The sequence below is a fragment of the Muscardinus avellanarius genome (assembly GCF_963383645.1).
Source record: "Muscardinus avellanarius genome assembly, chromosome: 3".
NCBI lineage: Eukaryota > Metazoa > Chordata > Mammalia > Rodentia > Gliridae > Muscardinus > Muscardinus avellanarius.
The window spans coordinates 11,881,761-11,902,919 of NC_137788.1; the positions used below are offsets into that span (position 1 = coordinate 11,881,761).

The 21,159-nt window shown below is 50.5% G+C and overlaps 1 protein-coding gene across 1 annotated transcript in view; it reads left to right on the forward strand.

Moving 5' to 3' along the window:
* Positions 1–18,732, forward strand: part of FHAD1 (forkhead associated phosphopeptide binding domain 1) — a gene marked incomplete at both ends in the record, with an annotated part of 141,645 nt that extends 122,913 nt beyond the window's left edge. Inside the window, 11 exons of the mRNA XM_080691309.1 lie at positions 2,192–2,321; positions 2,902–3,075; positions 5,297–5,417; positions 5,505–5,568; positions 6,238–6,458; positions 6,904–7,072; positions 10,734–10,814; positions 12,707–12,760; positions 13,453–13,484; positions 13,599–13,695; positions 18,619–18,732. Of these exons, the coding sequence (XP_080547435.1) occupies positions 2,192–2,321; positions 2,902–3,075; positions 5,297–5,417; positions 5,505–5,568; positions 6,238–6,458; positions 6,904–7,072; positions 10,734–10,814; positions 12,707–12,760; positions 13,453–13,484; positions 13,599–13,695; positions 18,619–18,732 (1,257 nt within the window). The remainder of the gene's footprint in view (positions 1–2,191; positions 2,322–2,901; positions 3,076–5,296; positions 5,418–5,504; positions 5,569–6,237; positions 6,459–6,903; positions 7,073–10,733; positions 10,815–12,706; positions 12,761–13,452; positions 13,485–13,598; positions 13,696–18,618) is intronic.
* Positions 18,733–21,159: the final 2,427 nt, after the last annotated feature.

The following is a 21,159-nucleotide window of genomic DNA, read 5'->3' on the forward strand; positions in this document are numbered from 1 at the left end:
AGGGCCAGAAGAAAGCGAAGGGGAGAGTGGCAGGGATGGGGACACTCCCAGGAGGGCTTCAGACGTGCTCCCAAGCTCCTTGAAGGGGGCCATGGGCCTTGAACCCCAGGGCCTGAGTCTCCCATCAAGCAAGCCCAGAGCCATCAAAGGAAGAACAGATGGAGGGCTCTCTCATATATATATATATATATATATATATATATATATATATATATATATATATAATTTTTTTTTCCGGTACTGAGGATGGAACCCAGGGGCATTCTACCTCCAAGTTATACCCCCAGCCCTATTTTTTATTCTTTATCTGAAAACAGGGTCTCATTGAGTTGCAAAGGGCCTCACTAAGTAGCTGAGGCTGTCCGTGAATCTGGATCCTCCTATCTCAGCCTCCCGAATACTGGAATTACAAGCATGTGCCAACACGCCCGGCTTTTTCTTTTCTTTTTTATATTTATTTATTTATTTATTTATTTATTTATTTATTTATTTTTGGTCCTGGGGATTGAACCCAGGGGCCTTCTTCCTTCAAGCTACACTCCCAGCTTTTTAATTTTTAATTTTACACAGGGCCTTGCTAAGTAAGTTGCCGAGGCTGGCCTCAAACCTGCCATCATGAAGGTCTCTTTCCTCTCCTCTCATCCACTGCTTAGTTTCCATGGTAACATTCATCTCCCTCTGGCACACTCATCTGTGTGCCCCATAGAAATGAACCCCCAGCAACAGGGGCTCCTCCACATGGTTCCTAATCTCACTCCAATGTTCGGTGTCTGGTCAGTGCAATAGAGAGGTATGTCGGTAGATGAATAGACAGATGGGTGAAACGCAGATACTGCCTTTCAATAGGCACATACGTATCTGGATAAAGAAATAAAAGAGGTATCTGTCTATATACGTTTTAAAATAATTTCATTTTCCTTCGTATTATGTATATTATCTTTCATATCTCTATCTATGGTATGAATTGAACCAAAAGTACTATTTTAAAAATAGTTTAAAAAGAAGCAGATTGTCAATTCCTTCCTTTGCTGCCAGTTTGGCTGAGGGAGGCCTTCTGTAGCAACCCATCTACAGCTGAAAACTGTTCCCGAGAGCCCGCCCTGCGCACCACTTAATTATCCACTTAACATTTGTCACTGTCTGCCATATACTTGCCCTCTTTATCTTCCTCAGTGCCCGTCTCCCCACGTTAGGGTGCGAAGTCCTTGATGGCAGGAGGCCAGCTTGAGTCAGGCTGAACCCCAAAGCCTAGAGCAAGACTCTCTGCATGCATGCATGAATGAATGAATGAATGAATGAGTGAAGTGGAGGGGTGATGTGTAACTTGGAGTCCTTAACTAAGCTTCAGAGGGTCCTTGAACCTCTCAAAGTAATACCCAAATGCTTGTGTATATGGGACATTTTCTGGAAGAAAGAACCCTGCATTCTTCTGGATCTTAAAGGGTGCCTGACCCTTAAAGGATGAAGACTTTTCCTTGCCGATGCCCTGAGTAAGCCCGACTCCAGCCCCGAGCTGTCCAATAGGGACCACATTCGGCCATTGGCTACCATATTGGATCATGGGTTCGTGCAGGTGTAGAACATTTCCGTCATCACAGGAAGTTCCACCGGACATGCTGTTCCGAGGGGAAGGTTTCTACAGACCAACCAAGAGCCAGTCTATCAAATCTCCTAGTGACTAGGAAACAGCATCCTTCTTAATGGTTTAAAAAGGAAAGCATTATGCATTCTCATCTAAAAAATGCTGCTCTGGGGCTGGGGGTGCAGTTCAGTAATAGAACAGGCACTTAACATGAACGAGGCCCCGAGTTTCATGCCCAGCACAGCAGAAAGGAAGAGACAGGCAAATCAAAAATGCCCCTCCAGAAGTAGTACTTGCCGTACTTGTACATAAACAAGACCAGCATGAAAATAAATGGAAACCTGCTCATGGAAGCATATTAGGGGGGAGGAACGGAGAGGGAGTAGAGAGGGGTCTTTTATTTATAGTGATGGCAAGTAGGTAGACAAGCTGGAAGTCCACCCAGATGTGACTTGGTATTTGAGCTGAAAGTTGTTAAATTCCTTCTCCACCGAAGCTTTCATGGTTGGTTACAAAAGTGCTGTATAGACAGGGCTTCTGAGTGGTTCAGGTTTCTGTGAATATAAGACATAGCCTTAAAGGATGCTGTCTGCACCTTTGTGCCCCCAGGAGCAATCCTTCAGTGACCTGGGGGCCAAGTGCAAGGGGTCCCGACATGAGGAGGTCATTCAGAGGCAGAAAAAGGCCCTCTCGGAACTCCGCACGCGCATCAAAGAGCTGGAGAAGGCCTCCTCTTCCAGTAAGTTTCCCCTCCCTAGTCCCCGCGGGGGCCCAGGACTACCTCCTCTTATCCCCTTCATCTCATAACCGGAAGGACATTTCGATACAAAGAAAGATGGCCGAGACCTCAGAGTCATGCGCGGGCCTTGGCATGAAATAAATAGGATACCGTGAAAAACTCATCCTTGTCCTCCTTTTTCTTATTTCGCTGTGGCCGGGTGGAAACTGTCACGGACTAACACTCTCCAAGGTCGATGCTGGTGGACCGCTCGGGACGCCCCATTCAGAGGGCCTGGGGCTCTCTTAAGCCTGGGCACTGACTGGCTGGTGGGTGCTGGGCTGAGAAGCCTGGGGCCAGATCCCACCCTGTCCTCGTGGCTGGAAGATCATAGGCAAAGTCCACCCTCTAGGCCTCGGCACCCACGTGCTAGCGGCCTGGGCCTCGGGTTATCTGTCTGGCCTTGGAGAAGTCATTTCATCTCTAAGCCCAGAAAGGTCATAAGGATCAAAACGAGGCCTGTGGTAAGTAACCCCTAAATCGTAGCTACGGTTATTCCATGAAGGAACCTCTTCCTGAGTCTAAATTGTTTCTCTTATAGATCATAAGGACCACCTGAATGAACCATTTCTAGAATTAAAGACGCTCAGGATGGAAAAAAATGTCCAGAAAATATTATTGGACGCAAAACCTGATTTGCCAACTCTCTCAAGAATAGAGATCCGAGCGGTAACCAAAGATATCGTGCCCCTGCCGTGGCTGGCCCGCGAAGAGGGTGGGCATTAGGGCAGACAGGAGTTGCGTGCGTGCCCTGGCAAGCCGTGCACAGGCCACCGGGGCGGGGCCGGGGCCTGGGCAACACTCAGCGGGTGAGTGATGGAGGTCTGCATAGGAAGGTGGCCCTCCCCGCACAGCAGCCACGCCGTTGCTTTGACAAGGGGCCAGGTAGGTCACCACAGCACAGAGGGTCTGCTGTTCACATGAGGTGTCAGGTTCTGCAGAAAGGGTTCAACAGGCCAATTTATAACATCACGCCATTGAGTGTGCCTTTCACTGCGAACTGCAAAACACAAACGCGTAAAAGATAGCAGAGGGAGCCATGGCGAAGAGGGCCCAAGTCCCAGGGTCAGAGGGACCTGAGTCCAGATCCCAGCCAGAAAGCTGTGTGGCCTCGGGAAAGGCTCTTACTCTCTCTGGGATACCACTTTCCCAAACAAAATGAAGGTTAAAAAATAAAAAAATTAAAGGAGCTGGGCACAATGGGTCACATCTATAATCCCAGTACTTAGTAGGCTAAGACTGGAAGATCGCAGGTTCGAGACCGGCCTCAGCAACTTAGCAGGACTCTCAGCAACTCAGTGAGACCCTGTTTCCAAACTAACTAACTAAATAAATAAAATATAGGGTTGAGGGTGTAGCTTGGAGGTAGAATGCCAATGGGCTCAATCCCCAATACCACATACACAAAAAATATTAATTAATTAATTAATTAATTAATTCTCAACCAGGTGTAGTGGCTCATGCTTGTAATTCCAGACTTGGGATACTGAGACAGAAAGATTCAAAGTTCAAAGGCAGCCTCAGGTACTTAGTGAGGCCCTCCACAACTTAGTGAGACCCTGTTTCAAAATAAAGAATAAAAATAGGGCTGGGGTATAGCTCAGAGGTAGAATGCCCTGGGGCTTAATCCCCAGTACTACAAAAAACAAAAAAGTGAGTTAATTCTGTGCAGTGCTTAGCTCAGTGCCTGGCTCACAGTGCACATTTAATATGTGATATTAAATGTTAAATATTATTGCTAGGTGTGGGTATAACATGCCCAGTTCTTGGGAGGCTGAGACAGGAGGATCACAGGTCTAAGGCCAACCTCAGAAACTCAGCAAAGATTCTCCACCACTTAGTGAGATCCTATTTCAAAATAAAAAGGTCTGGAGAGTATAACTCAGCGCTAGAATGCCCTTGACTTCAATCCCCAATACCAGTATGTATATTTAATAATATATAAGTCGGGCATGGTGAGGCATGCTTGTAATCCCAGCATTCGGGAGGCTGAGGCAGGAGGATCGCAGTTTGCAGCCTCAGCTATTTAGTGAGGGCCTTCACAACTCAATGAAAACCTGTTTCGTAATAAAGAATAATAATGAAAAAAATAGGGCTGGGGGTGTAGCCCGGAGTTAGAATGCCCCTAGGTTTCATCCCTACTACTGCAAAAATTACTAATATGTAATATATAATTAATGTATACGTAATATATTATCATATTAGTGATATACTTAATATATTATTAAATAGTATTATTCAAGGCAACCTGCCCTTCTCAAAGGGGCATGGTTTCATTTGCCAGGGTTTCTCGAAGTGACTTAACGATGCAGGTGAGGGCTCTTGTACCTAACGGTTGTTCCACTGGGCATCATGAACAAGTGACGGGGGTCAGCTCGGATCAGCGTCAACCACAGGACCCACTGAGTGGCTGCTGGCTTCCAGCCACAGCAGGATCTAAACCACACACCGGCTTCTAGAGGAGCGCAGGTTCAAGGGCAGCCTCAGCAAGTAGCGAAACTGTCATTAACAAAATAAAAATAAAAAGGGTTGGGGGAAGCTGGGCGTGGTGGCGCACGCTTGTAATCCCCGCACTTGGGAGGCAGAGACAGGAGGATCGCGCAGGTTCAAAGCCAGCCGCGCTGGCTTAGGAGACCCTGTTTCCAAATAAAAATGTAAAAATAGGTCTGGGAGTGTAGCCCAGAGGTAGAAGGGCTTCCAGGAACCCCAGTACCACAAAAAAAAAAAAAAAAAAGGGTTGGGGGGTATAGATAGCTTGGTCGAATGATTCTGGCTTCAGTCCCAGTACCAAAAATAAATAAATAAATAACAAAGCATCTCGACACTGCTAAATGTCCCAGAGGAACAAAATACCCCCCACCACCATGAGCTTCTGGAGGAAGACAGGCTGTGGTCTGTGGAGATGGGCCGCGTCGAATGTCACGGGCTCCCTGAAGGGCTGGGACACAGGTGCAGGAGAGCAGTTGACCGAATTCAGACGAAAGGGTCAGGAGCAGAAAACGAAAACGACCTCCCGAGTTTTCCTCCCGTGATCGCGCAGTGCTTCCGCTTCCGCTTGTAGGCGTTCATCCGGGGATGCCGAGAGAGGGTTCCCATTTCTTTCTTTTTCCAACCTCAGAACGGCCTTTCCAATCCGGGGTGCAGCTCTGCCGTGGAGAAGTCAGGGAAAATGGACGTGGCCGAGGCGCTTGATCTCAGTGAGAGACAGGTGCGTCCACGCGGCAGGCATCCTGGTCCCCCGCAGTCACTGGTCACCATGGGAGAGTTTACTAAAGGTCAACCCCACAAACCTGTTTAATCATTCTTGTGGGACTCTGCAAGACCCACAAGAAGCGCTTTCGTTTCGGGGGGTGTGGGCCAGGGAGCTGTTGTCTGCAAGGTTTGCAGGGTGGGACCCGCCTACCGCCCAGGCACACGGGCAGAACCCACACGGCCTGGCGCCTTGAGCATCTGGGTAGTTAGAATGAATATTGATAGCCAGATGTTGGGGGCACACGTTTGTAATCCTAGTACTCGGGAGGCTGAGACAGGAGGGCCGCAGGTTTGAGGACAGCCTCAGCAAGTAGTGAGACCCTGTTTCAAAATCAAAATAAAATACAGATGAGAGTGTAGCTCAGAGGTAGAATGAGGTTGAATTCCCAGTAACAAAAATAATAAAAAATAAAAAGAACAAGTGTTTGTATCTGGTTTCCTCCTGGTCCTCAAAGGAGCCTAGTAGAAGTGGACGCAGAGGAAACTAAAGCCCCAGTCACCCTCGTTCCCAGAGTTCATACTCTGCGGTTGAGACAGAAGAGAAACAGAACGGGACATTGGCCTCCCGGGAGCGGCCACCCGCCGCCCCGGGCGACACCCTGACCCGCCGTGGCTTTCCTTGCAGTACATGGACATGAGCCGGACGCTCGGCAGCTTGATGAACATCAAGGACATGTCGGGCCACGTGTCCATGAAACACCTGTCCCCCAAAGAGAGGGAGAAGGTCATCCGGCTGCGGCAAAGGGACCTGGACCTGGTGTTTGAAAACATCACGCAGCTCAAGACCCGGCTGCAGAGGAAAGAGGAGCTCCTGCGAGGATACGAGCAGGACATTGAGCAGCTCAGGTAGCGCCGGGACCCCTCTCCCGGTAGACACCTGGGGCGGGGACAGGAGGACACAGGCCCGAGTGCGGGGTGACTTCAAGATCGGGGGCCCACGGCCAGGCTGCTAGAGCGAGGCTGTCCCCGGAAAGCCGCAATTGCCGCGCCGGCTCTCTCCCGTCTGCGCACTCTGGAGCTGCGCCCGTGGTCAACGCTGGCACCCGGGTGACTTTAATGGTCCCATCGTTTCCCCAAGAGTCAGAGCCGGCCCCCTCCCCACTCAGGACCACCCCACACGGCACACAGCCAGCTCGCGGGCCGCGAGCTCTGCCCTCTGCTCCCCGCAGCACTGCCACGCTCTCCAGCCTGAGACAGGACCCGTCCACAGCACAGGTGGAAGTGTTTGACGGGACGCTGGGACGAACGGGGGCGGTGAGGGGACGGGCACTCAGTCTCTCCGTGCACCCAGGCAGAGCAAAGTGTCCGTTCAGATGTACCGGTCCCAGGTGGCGAAGCTGGAAGACGACATCTACAAAGAGACGGAGGAGAAGGCGCTGCTGAAGGAGGCCCTGGAGCGCACGGAGCAGCAGCTCCACCAGGAGAAGAGGCTCAACAGGGTCATCAGGCAGCAGCAGAAGGTGAGGCCGGAGGCCGTGCCCGCCCTCTGCCTCTTAGAAAAGATGGGGCAGCCGCAGGAGGCCCAGGTGGCACAGAACACACGTACTGATCCAAGGGAAGGTGGCGAGATGGCTTCCCCGCACCCAGCGCCCGTGGCGTGGTCCGCAGAAGGGCTCCGTGGTCTTCTTTGGGGTTTGTCCTGCATCCTGCACTCCACGCCGGGGCTCTGGGCCCACCCTGGGCTGGCTGGCTGCTAGAATAGCATCCTCTAAGTAGAATCTCCCTTTTCCTCAACTCTTTTCCAAGACGGAGGCGATCGCCAGGCTGGGATCGGGCTAACAAGGAAAACGACCACAGCCACCCTGTCTTCATGACTGGGCCGGCCCCGGGCTCCATCTGTGCTTTGAATGCCTGAGCAGATTTACTGACGCCTCGAGAAGCCCTGGCTGGTTGGCACGAGTATTCCTATTTTATAGATGAGGAAACTGAACCTCAGAGTGTTGAGTCATGCCCAAGTGCACATGGTAGCTGGAACATGCATGTACAATGCATGTTAGCATATATAATGCTCTGTGCACGTGTGTGCGCATTTGTGTGTGGACACGTGTAATGTGTGCATGAGTGTTTGCATATATGTGTCTGTGTGGGTGTACGTGTGTGTGCATGTGCAGGACTGTGTGTGTGTGTGTGTGTGTGACCTGCCTGAGCTCTGAGGAGGCCAGCCCCCTAGAAGGGTGCCCTCCTCCCTGTCCAGGAAAGCCTGCTCAGCTGAGCCAGCTCCCACCTGCAAACCATCCAGACAATAGGCTCCCTGGCTCGCAGCCCCAGTAACAAAAGCAAAGTGGCCTCCTGCTCCGAGGACGCCCCAGATTGTCTCCAGCATTTGCTGCTCTGAATTAAACATCACAGGGCGCAGGACTGCCTCAGGCAGAAGACCGCTGTCCGCTCCTCGCACTGAGCCCTGCCGGAGCCAGGGCAGCGCTGACGTCTGGCTCTTCCTTTGATGTGCCCTCTGGGGAGCCCACTCCTTCCCAAGGTGCCCCCCACCAGCAGCCCAGCCCCCAGACAGAGACACCAACCCACAGACTAGGATGGCGGAGGGCCCTGGGAGCCCAGTGTAGTGCCTCAGCTGAAAACGTAAGAAAAAACCCAAGGATTTACATAATCGGTGTCACATGCATTATTCATGGCCTGCCTCCTCGGTACACAACGCAGGGCGTGCCAGCCTGGTTGGCACTAGACATCCTTCCATAGCAGAAGGTCTGTAAAGGCCCCATTACACCTGCATCTGGGGCTCCCAGAAGAGCTACAGCCAGGGACTCGCAAATACCTAGAATTCACGGTGCAGGGAGACTGGACAGGAGCCGCAGCCACAGTCACAGCCCGCGCTGGAAGGAGACACGAGGTGTCAAGGTGGCGATGCCTGGCCGCTCTGCCCAGGCCCTGCTCCCCTGGCACCTGTCCACTCCTGCCCCCGCCCCCACCCTCCAGCCACCATTGCGCTGGGTGTCCAGCTCAGGCCTCAGGTTTGCATGCAGCGTTTGTTATTATAACATGTCAGAAACTACTGTTTGTCAGGGGGGGAAAATTACAAGTTGCTTAATCCTACAGAGAACCTATATATATGTATATGTGTGTGTGTGTGTGTGTGTGTGTGTGTGTGTGTGTGTGTGTATATATATAATATATATATATATATATAATCTGTCTTGGCATCAGCTCCTTCCCAGAAATATATTTTCATTTTAAAAACAGAAGTTAAGAAAAATAGAATTTCTTTCTTCTTAACTGTTACACTTAATATTTCCAGAAAGAACTTTAATTTTTTTCTTTTAATTAAGTCTCCAGTTTAAAATCTCAGCACCTGTTCATAAAGATGGACTGTTTTAGGCCCTGGGGAATGACATTGCTACCTTGGACTTTAGGACCACCCTTCCCCCACCCACACACACACACATCAATGTAGCTTTAATATTTGAACATCCCTTCACCAAGCAGAACTTTGCAGAATCAAAAGTCATACTTCCAGCTGGGTGTGGTGGTGCGCGCCTGTAATCCCAGTGCTTGGGAGGCTGAGACAGGAGGATCGCAGGTTCAAGGACAGCCTCAGGAAGTAGTGAGACTATCATCAATTTAGTGAGTCCTTGTTTCAAAAATAATAAAAACAAAACAGGGCTGGTAGTATCTCTCGGAGATTCAATCCCCAGTACCACAAAAAAAAAAAAGTCATACTTTCATATTAATACCTTTGACTGTGCAAATGAGACGTGGTACAATATACGGAAAAAACCTCACTGCTGGACGTTTGTAGAGAACCTCCTGACCCTGGACGATGAGCCAGGAGCTCTCCATGGGACAGCGTGACAGGGATACTTCCTACACCCTAGATAAGGACCTAGATGAGACAGGAACGTCCCTGCATGACGACGAGTGGGAGAAGTGACCGTCACCTCTGCGTCTCAGGCTTCTCAACAATAGTGGTAACAGCGGGACCGACTTCCAGACACCCCGTGGGGAGAGCTCAGCGGAGGGGCCGCAAGTGCTGGGCAGAGAACCAACCTGTGACCCAGGACAGGCAGAGAGGCGATTCTCTCTCGGGTGGCTGGGGGGACTCCTGGGCTTCTTTCAGAGATTTGCCTTCCAGCTGACAAGCCCAACAAACCCTTTGACTCTCTCTCGGGCCCCCCTAGAGCCGGCAGCTCCTTTGTAAAGCTCTTTTCTGTGTAGTGAATACAGCTAGGTCTATGGCCAAGAAAGAGCCGGGACTTTATGTGAATGGGTTAAGGCCGGAATTGTCAATAGGAGACATCTAAATGCACACAAGTCGCCCTTTGGGAAGCCCGAAAACCCTTTCCGAGCCTTCATTGGGCTTTGAAGTGTGAGAACAGCTGAAGCCCATGGGCTGCCTGGTAACCTCTCCCAGCCAACCCAACCGGGGCCCAGGGGCGCGGCCACAGCTGGATGTTCTCAGGTGGGCGACTGAATTAGCTCAGAAGGCCCGTCTTTAAGGTGTGATTAAAATAGCGCCTTAGCTGGGCCTGGTGATGCGCACGTATGGTCCCGGTATTCAGGAAGCCGAGACAGGAGGATCATAGGTTCGCTGACAGCCCCAGCAACTCAGTAAGACCTGAGCAACTGAATGAGATTCTGTTTCAAATTAAAAAAAAAAAAAGAAAAAGAAAAAAAGTGTAGCTCGGAAAGAGAACACCCCCGGGGTTCAATCCCCAGTACCAAAAAAGAAAAAAGAAAAAAAAAAAAGTGCCTGCCTAACTCATAGGCTTCAATTCGATGAGAGCATAGCTACATGTACTGAGCGGATGGGATCACTCAGTACACCCCAGGCCCCCAGCATCCTCACCCCTAGAACTCAGTCTCCCAAGATTCTTTGGGGCTCGGTGTTCTCGAGCGTCGGTTTTCCTTAGCGCGACTATGAGTTTTTGACCAAGGGCTCAACATGGGCAGAGGTCGTGTCGAATGGGAATGGACTGGGGGGCTCCGAGAACTACGCTCCGGGCCCCCAATAGGATGGAACAGTAAGATGTGGGTGGATAGGAGGTGCCTGCCCACCTCGTCTTCAGCCCCCCAATCCTGGCATCTCCCAAAAACCTCCGAGGTGCGTCCCAGCCTGGAACAGGGGAGGGCATGCTAAACCTCTCTTGCTCGCCCGCTCTCTTTGTTCAGGAACATTCAGAGGATCAGGAGCAGAGAAAGGCAAAGGAACCCGCACCTTGCAACTGTTCCTTCAAAGAGAACGAGAGGCAGGTACGGCGACGGGCGTTCCGGCCAGGCCTCCAGACAGGCTGCCTAGGGACTGTCTTTGCGAAGGGTGAGAGCCCTGCGCATGCGCGCCCGCAGGTGCCATCTGGGAACCTGCGCCCCGCCAGGGCCTCCCTCCAAGGCCCCACCCACCAAAGCATGAACAGCTGACCTAAGGGACCCTCACGCGTGTCCACGCCAGGGTGTTGAGGCATGCAGGGTCTGCAGGACGCCAGAACTGCAACTGCGGCCCAAAGCCCGGGGAAGCCGCAGACTCCTGAGTTGGGGTGACGGTGGCTTCTGGACAGACCCCTGCAGTCCCTGACAGGGTCAACGCTGTGTTCCCACGCGCCTGCGCCGTGGGGACACGTGGGTGGGAACCCTCGGGTGACCCTGGTCTGGGAGCCTCTGCCATCAGTGGAAGCAGGTTCGTCCTCAAAGAGAGCATAGTGTGAGTAGTGTGGTGGGCTGGGTGAGGTGGTGCACACCTGCAGTCCTAGTGTTTGGGAGGTTGAGACGGGAAGATCGCAGGTTCGAGGCCAGCCTCGGCAACTTAGCAAGACCCTTTTTCAAAATAAAAGATAGCCGGGCGTGGTGGCGCACGCTTGTAATCCCCGCGCTTGGGAGGCAGAGACAGGAGGATCGCGCAGGTTCGAAGCCAGCCGCACGCGCTTGTATGGTTTGCGAGAGATAGATCCACAGACACGCTCCCGGGTTTCGGCACCAGGTGTATGGTTTGCGAGAGATAGATCCACAGACACGCGAGATCGGCCATGCAGGCGGCATAAGTCTTTATTAGACCGGCCCATCAGTCCCAGGCAGCTCCCTCCCCCACCCCCGTGTCGCGGGTGCGGGTTGGGGGTGGGAGAGGGCGTGGAAGAGAGCCTTCCACGGATATAGAAAATCTCTCCGTCTCACAGGCTTCTTCTGTGTGTGGCTTCTCTGTGTGTCGAGATCGCCGCGTTCCCCTTTTTATCAAAGGGGAGTGGCTTTCCGTGGGAACTTGCAGGGTAAGGAGGCGGGTCAGCCCCGCCCCTGTCCCATATGGGGGTTGAGGACCTAACAGCGCTGGCTTAGAAGACCCTGTTTCCAAAATGAAAATGTAAAAAATAGGTCTGGGAGTGTAGCCCGGAGGTAGAAGGGCTTCCAGGAACCCAGTACCACCAAAAAATTAAAAAATAAAAATAAAAAAGATAGCCGGGCCTGGCGGCACACGCTTGTAATCTCAGCATTCAAGAGGCTGAGACAGGATGGTCATGGCTTGTGGCCAGCCTCAGCTACTTAGTGAGGCCCTTTGCAACTTAGTGAGACCCTGTTTCAAAAATAAAGAATAAAAAAAAAAAAAATAGGGCTGAGGGTGTAGCTCAGAGATAGAATGCCCCTGGGATCCATCCTCAGTTCTGCAAAAAATAAAAAATAAAAGACATGGGAGTGGGAGTGTAGTTCAGAGGTAGAATGCCTCTGGGTTCAATCCCCAATACAGAAATACACACACACACACACACACACACACACACACACACACACACACACACACGGCTAGGGGGTATATCCATGGGGTAGAACACCCTGGATTCAATTCCCAATAACACAAACATACACATGTGTGCACACACACACGCACACGTACACACAGTGTTCCACTGGGGCCTCTCAGCTGATCAGCCTACTCCTAGCTATAATCAGTAGAAAGCCCATCAGGAGGCCGCCCATCACCCCCAAAAGCCACACCCCTCCCCACAGGCCCGCAAGGTTGCTCCCTGCCCCCACCCCAGGAAGACCCAGCATTCCCAGCTCCAGGCATCTGAAAGTTGAGAAGAATCCATTTTTCTTTGATGCAGAAAGGCAGAGTGGGGTGAACACAGCCTAACCTCGTCACTGTTCTTTCTGTGTTAAAGAGACAAGTGTTTGTAGAGATGGTGAAGAACAGGATGCAGAACCCAAATTTTCAGGTGAGCCAGAAAGAGAGGAAAACACAGTAGGTCGCCAGCAGGAAACCCAGCCGGCAGTGACCCCGCAGGTGCCAGGACTGTGAGCTCGTGAGCTGAGCGTGTGCCCGGCTCAGGGCTCGGCGCCGGACACCTTCGTGTCCGTCTTCACAACACACTAGGGTTGGGCTTTTGGTTGGGGTTTTAGTTTTTGTTTTTCGGTTCTGAGGATGGAACCCAGGGGCATTCTACTTCTGAACTACTATACCTCCAGCCCTATTTTTTATTTTGAAACAGGGTCTCACTGAATTGCAAAAAGGCCTCACTAAGTAGCTGAGGCTGTTCACGAACCGTGATCCTCCTGTCTCAGCCTCCCAAATGCTGGGATTAGAAGCATGCGCCACCACAACCGGCTGTTTTATTTTTGCTTTGGTACTAAGATTAATCCGAGGGACATTCTACCTCCGAGCTATACCCCCAGACCTTTTTATTTTTAATTTTGAAACGAGGTCTCGCCGAATTGCTAAATCTCCTGTCTCAGCCTCCCAAATACTAGGATTCGAGGCATGCCCCACGGCGCCTGGCAGGGATGGGTACTGTTCTTGTCTCCGCTTAGAGATGAGATGTCTGAGGCTCAGACACTAAGCTCTCCAGAGCCACACAGAGGAACCCAGTGCAGACCCAACTCTGGCTAGGTGCCCCCTGCCCTCCTTCAGGTAACAAGCACCCAGGTCATCAACCTGATATGGTTTGGGGAACGCGTCTCTTGGATTCCAAGGATGTGTCTTCTAGAATAGTCTTTGTTTAGGAGTTGAGACTCCAGACTGAAGTCTGAGACGTGCCGAGCCTTTTCCATTCGCAGCTCAGCTGCAAACCCCGCCTCCAAGTCCACCTCGCAGGAAGCAGAGGCGAGCTCTCAGGAGCTCGGCCGCTCAGCACGGAGCACGTTTCCATTGACGGTGAGGCAGGACGTACGTTCATGTTTGCTACAAGGCCACAGTTAATTCCGAGATAAGAAATTCATCAGGAAAGCCAGACATTTCATGTAAGGGGCACTGGGGGAAGCAGCGGCCTGTTCTCAGAACAGAGAGCCCTAGGGCCCCCCAGGTCCGAGACCTCTGCTGTCCTGCAACGCAGGATGGAGGGGAGGGTTATCACCCCTCTGTACACGTGCGAGGGACAGGAGCAGGCAGAAACTGTCCTGCGACTGGGTTTTTGGTAGAGGACTACCCTGAGAGAGGACAGCCCCAGTTGCTGTAGGAATATTGAGATATGGATTTCCCTGGAATTTGGGAGCATGGGTGCACAATCCTCTGGGCACCCAGCGCCCTTCCCATTCCCCAGCCCTCCCTCCAGCCGGGACTTGAGGCTGGATGTTTAGGACCTCCACGGTGCAGAAGCACTTCCTCCAGGTTCCTTGCTGAGTGTGGGTCTAGACCCCCCACACACACACACACTCCAGTGTGCTTTGAGCCCTTAGGGCGACATGGCACACACTTGTAATCCCAGCACTCTGGAGGCTGAGACCTGGAGGATCGCGGTTCACAGACAGCCTCAGCTACTTAGTGAGGCCCTCTGCAACTCAGTAAGATCGGTTTCAAAATAAAGAATAAAATATAGGGCAGGGGTGTAGCTCAGAGGTCAAATGCCCCTGGGTTCCATTCCCAGATCCGTAAATAAATAAATTAAATAAATAAATAAATAAATAAAATTTCATAGAAGTGTCAGGCACAAGCAGGCATGGTAGCACACACCTATAATCCTAGAATTTGGAAGGCTGAGACAGGAGGATTGCAGGTTTGAGGACAGCCTCAGCAAGTAGAAACATTCTCATCAACCTAGTGAGACCGTGTTTCCAAATAAGAAATGAAATAGATCTGGGGATTTAGCTCAGAGGTAGAATGCCTCTGGGTTCAATCCCCAGTACCACAAAAACAAAAAAAAAGGGAGGGGTTCAGATGCATTGGCATAGGCCTGTAATCCCAGTACCTGGGAGGCTGAGACAGGAGGATCACAGGTTCGCGGCCAGCCTCAGCTACTTAGTGAGGCTCTCAGCAACTTAGTGAGACCCTGTTTCCAAATAAAATATAAAATAGGGCTGGAAGTATAGTCCGGAGGTAGAAAGCATCTGGGTTCCACCCCCAGTACCACAAAAAAAAAAAAATTAAAAATAAAGAATAAAAAATAGGGCTGGAAGCTGGGCGTTGTGGCACATGCTTGTAATTCCAGCATTTGGGAGGCTGAGACAGGAGGATCGCAGTTCCTGAACAGCCTCAGCTACTTAGTGAGGCCCTCTGCAACTCAGTGAGACCCTGATTTAAAAACTAAAAGAATAAGCCGGGCGTGGTGGCGCACGCTTGTAATCTCCGTGCTTGGGAGGCGGAGACAGGAGGATCGCGCTGGTTCAGAGCCAGCCGCGCTGGCTTAAGAGACTCTGTTTCCACATAAAAATGTTAAAAAATAGGTCTGGGAGTGTAGCCCGTGGGAGTGTATACCGGAGGTAGAAGGGCTTCCAGGAACCCCAGTACCACCACCAAAAAAAAAAAAAAAAACTAAAAGAATAAAAACTAGGGCTGGGGGTGTAGCTCGGAGGTGGAATGCCCCTGGGTTCCATCCCCAGTACCGCCAAAAATAAAAAAAAATAGGGCTGAAGACATAGCTCAGAGGCCAGGCGCGGTGGCGCACGCTTGTAATCCCCGCGCTTGGGAGGCAGAGACAGGAGGATCGCACAGGTTCAAAGCCCTCCGCGCGCTGGCTTAGAAGACCCTGTTTCCAAATAAAAATGTAAAAATAGGTCTGGGAGTGTAGCCCGGAGGTAGAAGGGCTTCCAGGAACCCCAGTACCACCAAAAAAAAAAAAAAAGTCTTTAAAAAAAAAAAGACATAACTCAGAGGTAGAATACCCCTGGATTCAATTCCCTGTACTGTAATAAATAAATAAATAAATAAATAAATAAATAAATAGGGCTGGGAGTATACATAGCTAAATGGTAGAATACCCCTGGTATTGGCAGGGATTGGCGGGGTGGGGGGGAATGTCTACCACAGGGGAGGTGCGGTTAATACTAAAAACAGTTGAGAAACTAAGAGCTGGGTCAATGAAAATACATTAAAAAAATCATTGCCTTCCTGGCTTACAGTCTTGGGACCTTTTTTTTTAAGTAAATGTAAGTACTAATTAAATAGTTACTTTGGGCAAAGTGTGTTGAGGGCAAAGTCCTGTGGGCTGTGCCAGGAGCCAGTCACAGGGAGCCGCCCAGCACGGCCTGTTTATTTACACTGAGCGCTGGAGGCTTGGCTGGGGGTTTGCTGGAGCCCGGCCTTGTGGCGGACCCAACAGCCACCCCAGCACGCCGTCCAGATGCCTGGCTTCTGTGCCCCTTGTAGGTTGAGGCAGGCGGTTCCAAAGACCTCGAGCAGAAGGCTTGGTGTTCTCCGGCCGGCCCCTCCGGCTGCGCTCTCTGCAGGCCCCCAGCCGAAGCCCACAAGCGCAGGCTCCCTTTCCTGGCCTCCTCCTCCTCCTGGGTGGGTCCTGTCCTCCTGAGCTGAACAGAGAACCCAAGGGCCCTTGGCTCAGGCTCCTGGTGCTGGGGCTGACCTGGAATCCCCCCCCCCTGCTCTTTTGTACTGGGGATGGATTCTACCTCTGGGCTATACCTCAGCCCATTTCACTTTTTATTTTGAAACGGGGTCTTGCTAAGTTGCTGAGAGGCTCCCTACGTTGCTTGGCTGGCTGTGATCCTCTTGTCTTAGCCTCCCAAGTACTAGGATTATAAACATGGGGCACCTCGCCTGGATTACCTGGGACTTTTTTTTTTTTTTTTTTTTTTTTTTTTTTGGTACTGGGGATGGAACCCAGGGGCCTCTAACTCTGGTCTACACTCCCTAAACCTATTTTATATTTTCTTTGGAAACAAGGTCTCACTAAGTTGCCAAGGGCCTCACTAAGTAGCTGAGGCTGGCTCAAACCTGTGCCATCCTCCTGTCTCAGCCTCCCAAGTGCCGGGACTACAAGCGTGCGCCACCACGCCCGGCATACCTGGGACTATTTTTAACTAACTCTTTGGGTGCAACTCCAGCAGCCAACCCCGTACCAGCTTAGGGAACTAGTGTTTGGGAACCACCCAGAGACAGCAACTTTTTAAATTTTTCATTTATTTATTTGGTACCAGGGATCAAACCCAGGGCATTACACATAAAAGGCAATCACTTTACCACTGAGCTACATCCCAGCCCAGAAATAAAAATCAAAGCAAAGGAGCATAGAGGAAGGGCTGGGGAGAGGGCAAAGGGTTTTGACGTGTCTCGTCTCTCTCCTGGTCATTTGGACCAGTATTCACATGGTGGTCTGCTGTGGCACGCTTTGCTTTTCTCACCCTAAAACAATGTCTCATGAAGGGTCTCAGAATCCACTCAGGAGTCACTGGGAGGATTTAGGAATCTGTCTTATATGGAGACAAGCTTACTCTATGGCTCTTCCATAGAATCCTCTCTGCCCTCTGAGAAGAGCCAGATTGGTCCCTATCTGACAGATGAGGAAACCCAGGGTCACAGCCAGTGACGGAGCTGAAACTCAGCTCACCCCCCAGCCCTCCCCCCCAGGAGCACATGCGTCCTAAAGGTTGGAGTCAAAAACGTGCAAGAGAAGCCGGGCGAGGTGGCGCACGCTTGTCATCCCCGCGCTTGGGAGGCGGAGACAGGAGGATCGTGCAGGTTCGAAGCCGGCTGTGCCGGCTTAAGAGACCCTGTTTCCAAATAAAAAAGTATAAAATAGGTGTCTGAGAGTGTAGCCTGGAGTTAGAAGGGCTTCCAGGAATCCCAGTACCACCAAAAAAAAAAAAAAAAAACAAAGTGCAGGGGGTGCACACCTGTATTCCAGTACTTGGGAGACTAAGACAGGAGGATCACAGGTTCCTCCGCAACTTACTGAAGACCGTCTTCAGCAACCGAGCAAGACCCTGTTGTCAAAAGGGTGTAGCTTTGAGGTAGAACTTCCCTGGGTTCAATCCCCAGTACCACAAAAAGAAGGGAGAAAGAGAGAAGAGGAGAGGGGAGGGGAGGGGAGAGGAGAGAGGAAAAAAGAAAGGGAAAGGAAAAGAAAATAAGAAAGATTACAACATGTGCAGGAGATAGGGTCGGCAAGGCGAGCCCTGTTGGAGAGGCACTCCCAGCTCACAGTCGTCCCTCCAGCGTGTGCAGAACTGTGTGTGGAAGAGTCTGAGGCTGCAGTTAGCAGAAACCTACCCCAGTGGGTGGGCGGCTTACGAGGGCACAGCAATAGGCGCCTTGGAAGAGCTAAAGGTTGCAGCCGAGCGTGGCGATGCACGCTTGTCATCCCAATACTGGGGGAGGCTGACGCGGAGGATCACAGGTTCAAGGACAGCCTCAGCAGGTGGTGAGACTCTCATCCACCTCGCAAGAACCTGTTTCCAAATAAGTAAAATCAGGCTAGGGGTGTAGCTCGAAGGTAGAATGCCTTTGAGTTCAATTCCAGTACCACAGTACCACTAAATAAATAAATAAATAAATAAATAAATAAATAAATAATAGGGCTGGGGGTGTATCCTGGAGGTAGAATGCCCCTGGGTTGAATCCCCAATACAAAAAAAAAAAAAAAAAATAGGGAAAGCAACACCCGTATACCTGGAAAGGTGCACCGCAAACACAAATTGGGCTTATCTTTGGGTAGTGTGATAATAGTGAATCATTTTACCCTCCTCCTGCTCATATTTGAGTGTGTGTATGTGTGTGTGTGTGTGTGTGTGTGTGTGTGTGTATTTTGGGTACAAATGCAGAAGAAAACCGAAGCACCATTCGGATGGCACACCAGGGGCCCTCGCGCGGTCACAGAGTCCGTACATCTGTGCTTCTCTCCTGTTGAAGGTTGGAGCCAAAAGAGTCCCCCTCAAGACGGCCCGAGAACGCGAGACGAAGAAGGAAACGCCCAGCAAATCCAGCCAGAGCCTTTTGCCTTCTAAGCCTGGTGGGAAGGACTAGAAAAAGGTCTTCCCAGCGTTGAGCCTCGCGCGACCCTCTGCGAGTTGGACTGTCTCCCATGTCCAAATACTCACTTTTCTAGGACTTTAAAGGTTGTTGCCCTACTGTTGGACTTTCTAGACTGGTATTTTGCACAGTATGTATTCGGGACTGTGTGCAGGGAGGGGTTCTTTTTTAAAAAAATAGTCATGAATATATATGAACTCAGGTATATGAAGAGTATGTTTGTAACCCAGGCTCTTCCTAGGCCTTCTAGATCCATTTCATGGGTCCGCGTCTGGGTTGTGGTGTACCCAAAAATCACACCTCCTGGGCACTCCGAGACACCCCCGGCGGAGAAAACCCAAGGCTGGCACTGGAGCCGCGGGGCTGCAGGGGACCTCAGGGCTCTCGGGCCCTGGCCTCGTGAATTTATATCTGAGTTGATTATAATAAATTTAGACTGCCAATCAGTCTAGTTGTTTCTGTAATAATGACTAACATTTGTACTACGGCACTCCGCAGTTTTCTAAATATTCATTTAATCCTTCCCCGAGCCCCAGGAGGAAAACAGTACTGTGCACCCCATTTTACAGAGGAGGAAGCTGGGGCCCAGGGAGGGTGACTGGCCTGCCTAAAATCACACAGCACACCCAGGAGCTGGCTCTTGAACCCCACTTTCTAACGGACGTGTCTCATACCGTCCATTCTGCCACACTGATATGGCCCAATTGTTCCAGCCCCAGGCCACCAGGACAGACCTACTTCCCAGTCACCAAAGAATACACACTGCCCACCCAAGGACCCTCTCCCTGGAATTCTTTTTTTTTTTTTTTTTTTTTTTGTGTGTGTGTGTGGTACTGGGGGTGGAACCCAGAGGCTTTCTACCTCCGGGCTATACTCCCAGCCCTATTTTTATAATTTATTTGGAAACAGGGTCTCACTGAGTTACCGAAAGCTTCACTAAGTAGCTGAGGCTGGCTTCGAACCTGCGCGATCCTCCTGTCTCTCCCTGGAATTTGGAGAGACCCTCGTTCCTGTGTTTTGTTCTCAGTTTCTGTGTGTCCTGCCTTCTCTCCATCCGCCTGTATTTGATATCCTTTCTGGTATGACCAAAGACAACAGAGGAGGGGGAAGAGCCAGAAGTCAGGAACAGAATTGATCTTTCTTTTTTTTATTTTAAAAATCCACAATAAAAACATTTTGCTATCTTAAAGCCAAATGTATTCTTTATACTGATTAAAATTCAGGAGAAAATAGAGAAAACTTTTTATATGGTATCACTTGGAAGGTATATTTTATGCGGGGTAGGGATCTGAAGTCAGTAACCTTAAAAAGATTCCACAATCTAAGCCGGGCGTGGTGGCGCACGCTTGTAATCCCCGCGCTTGGGAGGCTGAGACAGGAGGATCGCACGGGTTCGAAGCCAGCCTCAGCTACTTAGTGAGGCTCTCAGCAACTTAGTGAGACCCTGTTTCCAAATAAAAAATATAAAAAATGGGTCTGGGAGTATAGCCCGGAGGTAGAAAGCCTCTGGGTTCCACCCCCAGGACCACCAAAGAAGAAAAAAAAGATTCAAAAATCTAAGCTGGGCGTGGCGGCACACGCTTGTAATCCTAGCATTTAGGAGGCTGAGACCAGAGGATCGCAGTTTACAAACAGCCTCAGCTACTTAGTGAGGTCCTTTGCAATCAGCAAGACCCTGTTTCCAAATAAAGAATCAAAAATAGGGCTGGGGGTATAGCTCGGAGGTAGAATGTCCCTGGGTTCAATCCCCAGTACTGCAATAAATAAATAAATATTAAAAAATCTGAGAAATTTTCCATAAAGAACCTGGTAGTAGCCGGGAGTGGTGGTACATGCCTGTCATCCCAGGACTTGGGAGGCAGAGACGGAGGATTACAAGTTTGAGGACAGCCTCCGTGACTTAGGAAGGCCCTCCACTACTTAATGAAACCCTATTTCATTTTTTTAAAAAAATAAAATAGGGCTGGGAGTGTATCTCAGAGGTAGAATGCCCCTGGTTCAGTCCCCAGAAGAAGGAAGGAAGCAAGGAAGGAAGGAAGGAAGGAAGGAAGGAAGGAAGGAAGGAAGGAAGGAAGGAAACAGCAACAACAAAAAGAATAAGAACTTGGTAGTGTCAGTCATGGTGGCATATGCCTATAATCCCTATACTAGGGAGCCTGAGACCGGAGGATAGCAGGTTTGAGGCCAGCCCCAGCAACGTAGCAAGACTCTGTTTCAAAATAGAAAAGTAAAAAGGGTTGGAGTATATAGTTTAGAGGTAGTTAATCCCCAGGACAGAAAGAAAAAAGAAAAAGAAAAGAAACAAAGAAAGAAAAAAGAAGGAAGGAAGAATGAACCCTAGGGTATTTAGACTGTATCTTATCCCCAAAGACCAAAACACAAGGTTTGTTTGTTTGTTTGTTTGTTTGTTTGTTTGTAGTA